Source organism: Homalodisca vitripennis, chromosome 5, assembly GCF_021130785.1.
Source record: "Homalodisca vitripennis isolate AUS2020 chromosome 5, UT_GWSS_2.1, whole genome shotgun sequence".
Classification (NCBI taxonomy): domain Eukaryota; kingdom Metazoa; phylum Arthropoda; class Insecta; order Hemiptera; family Cicadellidae; genus Homalodisca; species Homalodisca vitripennis.
The window spans coordinates 176989929-177001868 of record NC_060211.1 but is presented as its reverse complement, the minus strand read 5'-3'; the positions used below and the strand labels follow the sequence as shown (position 1 = coordinate 177001868).

At 34.3% G+C, this 11940-nt stretch overlaps 1 protein-coding gene across 1 annotated transcript; it reads left to right on the top strand.

The window, feature by feature from the left end:
- The first annotated feature begins 3951 nt into the window (after positions 1 to 3951).
- On the top strand, positions 3952 to 11016 carry LOC124363227 (protein aveugle-like). Its single transcript, XM_046818394.1, has 3 exons — positions 3952 to 4226; positions 9223 to 9336; positions 10812 to 11016. Exons 1-3 carry the CDS (start codon positions 4191 to 4193, stop codon positions 10974 to 10976), a joined length of 315 nt encoding a protein of 104 aa, XP_046674350.1. The 5' UTR covers positions 3952 to 4190; the 3' UTR covers positions 10977 to 11016.
- Positions 11017 to 11940: the final 924 nt, after the last annotated feature.

Genomic DNA, 11940 nt, shown 5'->3' with positions numbered 1-11940 from the left:
GAGAGCAGTAAGATCAATTTTTAAACTTAAACCAGGCACATCGTCAAAAGAACATTTTGTTTCATTAGGATATAATGACAGTGTATGGTATGTATATTTATGAAACAAATATTATCGGTAAAGCTCAGATTTTCCAATTTGCCACAGCTTGGTACACTTCACCAATACAATACCAGGCATCAAAATGACCTTGCCATTCCCACACATCATTTAGAATTTTTCCGCAAAAAACCTCAATAATATGGGCACAATATTTTATAATAAATTACCTCAATATTTAAAAGTCAGAAAATGTTTTATCAACTTTCAAATCAAAATTAAAATATTTTCTCATTGACAAGGCTCTTTATAGTTTTAACGAATTTTAAATACAGAACATGTCAAATTATATAGTTAATAATAATACTTTAGATGTACAATGCTATTGATGACACCATTCAGTGTACAATGTTGTGCCAATGAATAAAGAAATTTTGATTTGATTTGATTTGATTTGATAAAGTAAAGAGAAAAGTCCCAATAAATGCATGTCCCTATGATTAGATTTTGTCTTTTTATTTATTCAACACTATTTTACAATATTTAACACAATAAATTATAATTAATGTACTTAAAACATGAAATAAAAATCAAATAAAAAAATGTGAAATAAACAATATAAAAACAATTATTAAAAATAAACAGAAACTATAAAACGAGTAATTAGGATAAAAATAATAATTATGGTATTTGAAGCAAGTGGGTATGTCGAAGTATTTTGTGTTTTATTGAATGTGACCAAGTGTGCAAGTTTGAGCGCAGGTGTGTGCGTATGTTTTAGCACACAATATTTTCAGTAACACAAGCTCCAATATTAGAAAAATTCGATAAGTTTTTCTCAAAAACTATCACAGACATGGCAAAAATGATAAAATGATCAATTAGGCTCTTCTCCAAGCAATGCAGACGTGGCACTCTATACATTTTGATATGAGTACTGTGCTGCATCCAATCTCCTCTCAATAAGATTAGTAGTTCTGGACAGCGAAAGGCACCATAACTCAATTCTCCCTAATAATTCGTGTGAGTCCACTGAAGCAGTAACAATCTTCTTCATCAGCATCAAGCCGGAGATCTTGCGCCTGGCACGTAAATGTTGAACTCCAAAGAGTTTGCCAATGTCGTCCACAGGCAAATCAGTATACCGGAAGCCAAACCGCATGCTAAGGATTCGGTGGAACCTTCTCTGAACTCCCTCACGTTCATCAATCTCACCCAATTTGTAGGACGACCAGACCTTAGAACATACTCCAAGAGGGGACAAATTTATTGGACATACAAAGTCATCAATGATCCAAAAGATAACTCATATTTAGATATTCTGATAGTAAAACCAAGAGTCGAGTTTGCCATACGGCAGATAGCATTCAGCCGTATATTGTGACTCAACGATGAAGATATTATTACTCCAACATCTTTAACCACAGAAGAGACTCTGAGTGGTTTGCCTCCAAGCGAATAGTTGAAATTTATCAGATCATCCCGTTGGGTTAAAGAAAATACTGTGCATTTAGACATTCAGAACTCCAAATAGTACAGGAAAGGCTGGCAGTTCACTTCCATTGTATCTTACTATCAGAGAGCGATCACTCAAATAGCTATGAAACCGTTCCAGTATAGAACCAGCAAAGCCCAGAGCATACGTTTTAGCCAGTAGTTTTTCGTAGCTTATCCTGTCGTAGGGATTTAGACAAGTCGATATATACGCTGTCGGCTTTGTGACCTCTTTGGAAAGCAGAGAAGATATGATCCTGATAAAGCACCAGATTAGTTGCAGCGTATCTATCCCTAAAGAAACCATGATGGGCAGTCGTAATATGGCTCTTATCAAAAAAGGAAAGTCTGGTGAGTACAAGTGATTGAAGCATATTGGTCAAAGCAGTACTTTTAATTTATTCGGAATTCGATAATTTCCTATTGTTAAATTTTTGAGCAAGAAAGCTTGTTTAAGTAGATGGTTAAGTATAAGAACGCTGCTACAACACTTTAATATTAATGGTGGGATTCCGTCTGGCCCAGCTTCTTTACCAATATCCAAAACAGAGAGGATTTTTTCACATGTGACAGAGAGAGAGACCATTAAAAAAAGAATAAATCACGATCACGTCATCACAAGAAGCAAGCGGGGCAATCTAAATACTGACGAAAAGTGCATGGCAAAAAGGCTACAAATGTCCTGTGGGTTTTCAGCAATCATATCGTCAAGGAACATTGAAGCATTGGTTACAGAGGTTCTCTTGTTGTGGTTCATATGAACCCAAAAAGCTTACATGTTGCATTGCTTGGCTCCCTCGATCTGGTCGATGTAATGCTGGTAACATAGCTTGGTTTGTTCTTTGTTCTCGGTCCTAACACGGCGAATTCTATCTAAACTTGTACATTCAAAGTGGCCTTAAAATAAATTGTATGAAATTGTTTCTACTTTAGGACCAATTGTCTAAAATCATGGAGAGACTAATATGGGAAGAAGGATTGCAAAGACATTTCATAGGGTATATGACTTAATCAAGTAGCTGAGGTTGAGAAAAAGTTGCAAAATCTTTGTCAATTACCATATGATTATTTAATATAGGATGCTGTTGTCTCGAAATATAGCTTCTTCGTTGGTATTGTGCTTTCGATGTTATAACTTATTTATTTACATATAGATAATGTGTGCTTCTATCTGATCACCCGTTAGTAATTCGTTACAAATCTCCTGTCTCCAGTTCCATCACTGCCATGTCATAAGTTACCACAAGCTTCCCGTTTGTGGTCAAATTATTTATCAATGATATAGTATAAATCGTAACAACTGGTAAATATAAACTTTTCGCAGACGACCTAAGATGTCCTGCAAATTAAATCCTCAGACATTATAAAAAGTCCTCCAAATACTACAGAACATAGACAACAAGACAACATAATAAACTGATGATCTAACCATGGATTTGAATTTGGAGAAATGTAAATCGAATATCTTATACAAGATATGAGAGGGGCGTGATTCCAGAGCGTATTATGGTTCTAATGGATCTTGGCGTAATTACAAATATCACACTACACTGAAAAGCACATATTCAGAGTTTGCAACAAGTCAAACAAAGTAATGAATTTTATATCACGTATATTAAGATATCACTTGAGGTCTGTACCGAGGAAAATAAGCACCAACTTGAAGAGATCAGTTATCGAAAGTTCTGAACTTTTGGAAAGCATTCCGTCTACTTATTTCGCACAACGTTGTGAATACTCAAAGTGTTCACCAAAAATTGTTTTCTGGCTTACTACATCTAAAAATACATTATTTTCATTTCTTTAATTTATAAATACAGCAAGTGATGCAACAGCATGCGGAATTTTTTTAGCTACAATCTAAAGGCCTTCGGAGCACAAGTAAAAATCTGTTGAAAGGCTTGAGTGCAATGAGCGCTATTAGAGACGTAATGTGAAGACTACTTTTTGTGATGCCCCTTAAGAGAAACAACATAAGTGCTATCTACTAACACTAATTGCCGGTTGTACAGTACCCCAATATTTACTAGTTCTATAATATTGTCACATATTATAGTTTTCATATTTATTATTATTTGCCATGTCATTACACACCTTTTGATATAAAACTGCAATATTGTGTTTTTTTTAATTATGATTGGTACCTATTTGTTTGTATTGTTAGCGTTTTACTGTTTACACTGTCAAGATTATAAATTGTAAATAGCGTTTGCATTAATAATTGACTAAATAAAGATGCCGTTCATCCCCTAAATATCTAAAAAATGTATTGACCGTTCGTTGTTGAGAAAGGCTGACCTAAAACGTGTAATTTTGTAAATATTTTGTTTATTCTTTGTATCAAATAGCTCAATTTTTAAGCTCCATGCTTATGGAATAAAGATTCTCTACTATATGAAGATGAATTGAATCACGTATATCGATACTAGTATAAGTATCGAAATCGAAGTACTGAAGTAGTAATATCGATGATAATTACTAACCCTATCTATCTGCTGTCAGTGAGATTTGTTTATTGTTATTATTCGATCATAGTTTTTGTGTAGGTGATATATGTTTGAAATAAATGTGATATATTTTAAAAACTAATGCTCTGTAAAGTAGCGCAATGTTTTAAAGTGGTGTTGACCTGAACAAATAAATAAATATTGGCGGTGATGGTTGAAGAAACAGTGTATTCCAACAAACCTAAAGTAAGTCCTTTCTAACTTCCTATCTACACCCTTTTTTAAAATATATTAATATATATTTAGACTTATATTATCATTTTTGAAATGGTAGAAAGTTAGGGTTTTGGAGCCATGGTAGAATGTCTTTTGGCCAAATTGCAAAATTAGGCTAGCAATAATTAAGTCATTTAGATTATCATAAATAAGTAAAGGCTTATATAAAAACTAAATTGTAAATCATTTAGAAAAAAAGAAGACTAGATGATTGAGTAATTTACTGAGTTACAAATTATGGTAATCAAAGTGAATTAAGTTTTGCAAATTAGACCAAATAGCCTATACTAAAAAATATACAAAGTAGCATGTTAAGTTTTCATCTTCTCTTTAACTAGGCTACTTGATGTTTTGAACTACTCCATGTTTGGTTCGTAATAACTTGATCGTGTTGTTTCTGATATAAAAGCAAGATATAAATGAAAACTTAACTGTAAATGAAACGTAAAACAAATACAGGCAGCAATAAGATGTTCATTCATCATCTATGTGCCGTGACTCTTCTAATATTGTCCTACCATAAGAGGGTTTGAGGTAGTCACTTGATTTTTAGATAGTATCTTAAGGGATGTTTTTTATTTTTTACTGTAATAAGTGGGGCACCAAAGTCCGTGGCTAGGAGTATTTCTGGGGTAGGGTACGATAAGCGGACCCGGTTTTTTATATCGAAGAATGTAATCATCGATACCTAATATTCGCATCTCAAATCCTAGACTATCAATCGATATAATAGTATCTATAGTTCTCAATAACAATCATATATATGTTTTAAATTAAAATATAATTTAATATTTACAGTGATCAAACAAATTATTACTGTAAATGTCTCGAGTCTGTCTCTGTATGATGTCTCGAGTAAAATTCTTTCTTCCAAAAACGTTTCCAAAAACCGTGTGGGATATCATTAACAATAAATCCAAAACTTCCAAAACAAATCAAAGTGAAAATTGGAGATAGATTGGTGCAGGACGAAGCCGAAGTTGCCCATGAGTTTAACGGGTTTTTTTTGCATCTGTTGCTTGTGGGCTGGATCCTCGGCCGTCTGAGCCCCAAGTTACCCAAACGTGAAGACAGTGCCCAGCAGCATCTATGATGTTGGCGCCAGTTCTTGAGAAAGAGCTAACCGAAATATCCAACAGCTCCCAGCTAAAAAATCAAACCGATCTTAATTTAATGTCCATGTGGCTCATAAAAAAGTGTTTCCCATCACATTCTGAGCCCCCTAACTCAACTAGTGAATTTGTCTTTCCAAACAGGAGTTTTTCCCTCACTCTGAAAATGGCCAAAGTAACTCCTATTTTAAAAAAAAGGATTACCCATATTCCATCAATAACTATCGGCCTGTCTCCATTTTGCCAGTTCTGAGCAAAATGTTTGAAAAAACTCTTTTTGGTAAGAATGCTTGGATTTCTTAATAGTCACAAACCAGCTCTCTGATGACCAATGGGGCTTCAGAAAGGGCAAATCGACGGTAGATGCAATGTAGTGAGTCTAGTCGAAAGAGTCGTAGAGGATTAGAAAGTCGAAACCCCACCTTAAGTGTGTTTCTCGACTTATCCAAAGCGTTTGACTGTGTTGACCATAGTATACTGCTTGACAAGCTGGAATCGCATGGCATTCGAGGAGTGCCTCTTTCATGGCTCAGTTCATTCATAAGCCACAGAACCCAAGTGGTTCAAATATCAAACCAACTTTCAACACCAATAGAAATAAAGTATGGAGTTCCTCAGGGCTCCATACTCAGATCCAATTCTTTTCCTGGTCTATGTCAATGATATAGAGTCATCACTACTGCACGGGAGACTCGTAGTATGCTGATGACACGACTCTCTGTTTCAATGGAAAATCAAAGGAAGTGTTGGAAACAGCAGGCTTTTGTTGACCCTGAATAATTGCGTCCAACACTTCCAAAGTCTCAATCTCACAACAAACGCCTCAAAATCCAATTTTTTGAACTTCTCTTTGCGAAGTGGAGATTCTGGGTGTGGGCCTGCCATAATGTTGGCAGAATCCGATCTAGAAGAAACAGAATCCACTAAATTCCTTGGAATACACCTTGATCAAGGGTTGACATGGAATGCTCACATCGACTCAATTTGTACCAAATTAGCCTCAGGCATTTATGTTATGAGGTCTTTAGCCAAATACTGCCCGAGTCAAGTACTGATGACGGCATATTATGGTCTGATTTACCCACATCTTACCTATGGATTGGTGTTGTGGGGCTCTAGTGCAAACAATCAATTTTGAGAGCCTTCAAACTTCAAAAGAAAGTGATTCGAATAATTGCAAAATTGAGTTTTAGAGAGTCGTGCCGACCAGCCTTCAAACACTTGCAACTGTTGACTCTGCCCTGTCTGTACATCCTGGAAACAGTTTCATTCTGTATGTCCAAATGTACCCTGTTGAGGGGCCGTGACGTGCACGGATATGAGACAAGAGGCAGAGACAACTACCGTTCTGGAAAACATAGAACGGTGGTTTTACGAACTGCCTTCGCAAGCAGGTGTCCATTTTATCAACAGATTGCCAGCTTCCATTAAAAAATGCACCAACGCCTAAGGCGTTAAAAACCCGTCTTAAACGCTTTTTAGCGTCAATGGCATTTTATAATGCCGGCGAGTTTTTGGCATGTAACTGGGAGACCCACCCATTTTGAAAATAGACCCTGGCGTTGAAAATGGTGAAAATTGGCGAGTGACTTGAATTGATGAATGCAAAATATGTATGTATGAATGTGACACTGTGGTATGTTTGCAAAAATTTTAGACTAAATGGCTGACTTTTTACCATATAATGTATATTGTTTACGGTAATTAAAAGGTTTGAATTTGAATTACAACCAAATTAGAGAAAACTGAAGACGACCATATTTGCTCCTCTCACAGTTACAGTTGTTTCTTTCCCACAAATTTCACATGATGGATTTTTCGGTACGAGTCCAACATGTTGAAGCCACGTAAAACATGTCTTATCATCTTTCAAAGCAATGTCGTGTAGTTTTCTAAAATTGACTGCCATTTTTAATAATCAAATGTTACTTATATGTAAAATTGAAATATTACACCTTACGTGTATTATTTGAAAGTGTTTACAGCTGTTGAGATAGATTATTTAAGTTATTTGTTCAAAATAATTAATGAGTATCGATTGATTATATCGGTGGTTATGATTAAGTAATATCGTTTGCCAATTTCGATATAAAAACCGGGTCCGCTTCTCGTACCCTACCCTATTTCCTGATCAATACTTTCCTGTGCTTAGATAATGTTGGACGATTTGGGAAAAAAACGTTCTTAAAATATAACCTAAATTCAAGCTCAGACTACGTAAATGCTATAACCACAGTGTCTTCATTTGCTCTTTCAACTAGGCTAATTGATTTTGTAAATTACTCCATGTTTAATTTGTAATAACTTGAAAATTTTGTTTCTGATATAAAAGTAACAAAAACTTATCTGTGAATCAAAAGCTAAAAGAATGCAGGCAGCGATATGTGTTCATTGTCCAAGTGTATTCCATCAATCAATTAAATGATCAAGGGTTTAATTTAAGCACTTAATATCATCTGATACAAATTATAGACAGGGACAGAGTATTGCTTTATTTACTTGATTTGTGAATCACTATTTGTGGTTTATTCTGTCTTTCCAGTATTGTCTCAAATGTTAATAGAAATGTTCAATTTGTAGTATATTTTTGTAGGCTGTAGTAGTAAAAGTAAGTAAGTTGAAACCAGCAATAGTATAGAATTATGCTAATCATTATTTCAGTGTTATTTTCTCATTGCAATTATCCTCTGGTAACAAAGTGTAGTATGTAAAATTTAAGAGCTGAAGATAAACAAATTTAATGAATTTGTTGCTCTATGTTTACCGTTTGTCATGTGATCTATGTTATAGTCGTGAATCATCTTTGCGTTAGTTATCATTGTTGTCAGCCATTGTAATATATTTTGTAATGTATAATCCCGGGAGGGTGTCCCACCCCGGAATCCCTAGAGACCTAGGTTACTGTTGGGACGATTCACCCTAGGCAACATCACTGATTCAACAACTGCCCATCCCACCTGATCACACTCTTTATTGAACTCCTGTCTCCAAACAAATATTCTAGAAGTCAGTCTTCCTCATCTGCCCTACTCTAGCTATTGTATATATAATGTAAACCCTCTTGTGAGCAATCTCCTGTAATTTCTCTCGACAGTATTGACGTCCTTGTTCATTTGCATGCTTAAGAGTGCTATATTTAGTAGTAATATATGAAACACATTTTTTATATTTTCATTTAGTTTTTCTTCAAAATTCCTCCCCGACTTGTGATGATATCTTACAGAATTATTGGAACTATTTGTACCTTTCCACAACTAGTGATTTACTAGCTACATTTTAATATGTCATTAGTTTACTCATTTTTACTATTAGAATGATAGATCCAAGTTATCGTTTGTGTGTTAGTAAATAAGCTTAATAATTTTTCAAAGGCCACCAGGTAATAGAGAATTTTATAATCTTTACATATATGTACAATATGTAACAGTTTTGTTTGAATGGAGTCGTTTAAATAATGAAAGATACGAAAGTGTTTTGTGGCAGAGCAGCCGATGTATCCAGCGCGTAACATCATAAGCGCGTTGCGGTAATTCCACCGGGAGAGGGAAATCAAATATCAACATTAGGCTACTATAACTAGTGTATACTACGCTAAATATCAACTTTTGTAGTTTAAGTTGTTAGCTGTATTTAGTGTAAAATGTTTTACAACTAACGCCTGGCTAATTTCCAGCTTGTTCCGTACATCCTATAGAAGTATATCCTCATATAATCATATTTATGATCAATTTCTTACTCTAAGATAATATTGTATTTTATCGAGTAGCATGGTTCTTTATAATTATTAGTATAGTAGCCAACAACAATACAATGTTGTTGTTGTTGTTGTGTAATCATTGTTGTCTATTTTCCAGTCCAGAGCGGCTCGGCCAAGACCTGTCTTCCTGTGGAGTGTGATTGATGTACAAAAGTGGTTAAGGAGACATTGCAGCGATTACTATCCTCTTTACGGGGAAATATTCCAGCAGGTAACGATTAATTGTGAAACTGATTTCCAAGTTTAATTGTTTTTAACTGATTAAAAGGTCTATGCCAAGCAGAGTGAACATTTTCACTCACTTACCCTCAACCTTAGCATCATTTATTATCATCATCATTATGCTGTCATTATCATCATCTAAGAATTAGCCTCACACTGTCCTGGTACCTGTAGAAAAATGTATAGGTATAAATGGAACTATTTTAGCAAGTTTCAAAAAAGAGCACCAATCAGGACTGTATTAAACAGTTATTGTGACTTTCGTCTACCTGAAGGTCAGTTTAAAAACATTCATCTGCAGTGAGTTAAAAATTTTCAAATGTGTGATTTTAATGTTACAGTAATTTGAGAAATATATCGAACTGCAGTTATGTATGAATAAATGCTTATACTTACTGTACCAGACTTTTTTTAGAATACTGGTGAAAAGTGCCAAAAGGTTATTTTACAGACGTTACTCAAAATGCTGTGCCATTTTTGTCAAATTGCATACAGATACAGTTATTATAAAATGGCATAACTTTGGTGTTTATTGGTAAATGTTTGTTTTATGCAAGAATGTATATACGAACATGTACTCAAAGACTTTGTAAAATGTAAAATATCAAATCTGATGTTATTGCTTTGAAATTTTTAGGTTTGACACTCAAAGAGGTACTCAAAAAAATCTCACACTCAATGAAACCAAGCATATTAAAATAACAATTTATTCCAAGATATCTAATGTTTATTGATTTGTCACCTAAAATAAAAATGTATCATTTTTTTTTATTACCAGCCATTTTGATAGTCGATTCTCATCACTGCTTCTGATGATCAGCTGTGATGTAAAAATTTAGTTTTATATTTTTTTGAAACATCCAGTCACATGGTTGTTGACACTGAAATAGTTAATATAAGAATGTAAAACATAAGTAACATATACAAAAAATCGTTACAAAAAAAGACAACGAATTTTCATATCAGAATCTTTATTTTACAAAACTTATTTTAATTTATTGAAAATAACATTAATATCTGTGTCAACCCAATCAGGTAACACATTAGTTACATGTTAATTATGCAATACAATATTTAAAGTTTTTGCTGCTATGAGTGATGCACTCAGCTCTAGTGGCAAATAAATGAACTATGTTCTGTGATAGCTTAGCCTAGGCTAATCTTCACAAAAATAAACGACTCATCTGTGTCTGCATACAGCGTCTTGAGAAGCTCACTTATGTACATTCATGACAAAAATTCTTTATATATGAGAGTACCAATGATATCTAACCCATGAACGGTTCAGACAACATTGTCAAAAATTCATGATTTTTCAAGTTGAAGCAATTTTCTGTCCAGTGTACAGTAACAAATAGTTTAACAATGCTTGGCAGTCTAGTTATCAATAAACTGATTAACCTTGCAGATAAGATATTAAGTAAATAATAACATCTATAACAAAATATTTATCCTGTTTTTCAGCATGACATCACAGGCCGATCGTTAATAAGGCTCAATGAAACTACACTTTTTCGCCTCGGAATCCACAATCCCGACCATCGACAGGAAATATGGAGGGAAATAATTAAACTACGTCTCAAGACTGCAATTTTGGAAATAAAAGATTTAGAACACAGAGATATATAAGTTTGGATTTCTAATTATATTTATATTTTATAATGTGTTATTTGTCGACATTTCTTTAATCCTTACTTGCATCTCCATAGATGGCAAGGGGCCAGGCAAGGGCCCCTTGTAGCCAGCAAGGGGATCCAAGGGGTTCGGACCCCCCAAATTTTCAAAGTTTTCGATTACTTTTTAGTAAATGATTATTATTTAAAAAATTCAGTATTACGACATGTACTGCTGAAAGATCGTTCACAACAAAGAAACGAAACAAAATGGGGCCTTACTCTCTGTCCACTACGGGAAAGTATTTATTGTCTGGAACCCCTCCCAAAAATTTTTCCTGGCTACGTTCTTGAGAGAAGGACATAGTTTCTAGCTAAGACCTAGGTTGTACCTAGCATGTTATTCGGATCAAATTTTCTTCCCAGATTGGTCATGAGGCTGCAGAATAGAGAAACTATTACCCAATACTATTTTAGAACTACTTCAGCTTCACATTTTAGAATTTAACAAGTAAAAAAACCAATTCATTGACAAAACTTATATTTTAATTATAAACATGTAAGGTGGATGATGACACAACTAAAAATACAAATTGAATGTGTATGAAACATCTGTTTTAAAAGAGAAATTTCTCTTCTGTAACCAAAAAGTAAGGGTATAAAATGTTGTTTGAGGTTTTTGTTAAATGTTGTTTGAGGTTTTTGTTCTTATGAGGCTAAATCAAGATGGCCACCAGTACAGTTGTTTCTTAACTTTCAATGTATGTAACTACTAGATATATAACGGAGCAGTCAAGACTTGGTCTTAGTGGCTGGCCGCTCTCCCATCCCCTGCAAAACAGACGGCAACTGCAGTACATTGTAGAGAGAGAGAGAATATCTTTATTTTACAATCTTCAAGATTGAAAATGGTGTCACTTAATACAATACATTTGTAATAGTAATTTCAGTCCAGAACTTGCTTTAACATAGTAAAATTT

What these genes read in the sequence shown, in the direction of transcription:
- LOC124363227 (XM_046818394.1), top strand. Translation starts at nt 4,191, where the DNA reads ATGGTTGAAGAAACAGTGTATTCCAACAAACCTAAA. An exon ending in TGTATTCCAACAAACCTAAA is followed by an intron (nt 4,227 to 9,222) that starts GTAAGTCCTTTC and finishes TCTATTTTCCAG; the next exon opens with TCCAGAGCGGCTCGGCCAAG. An exon ending in ACGGGGAAATATTCCAGCAG is followed by an intron (nt 9,337 to 10,811) that starts GTAACGATTAAT and finishes CCTGTTTTTCAG; the next exon opens with CATGACATCACAGGCCGATC.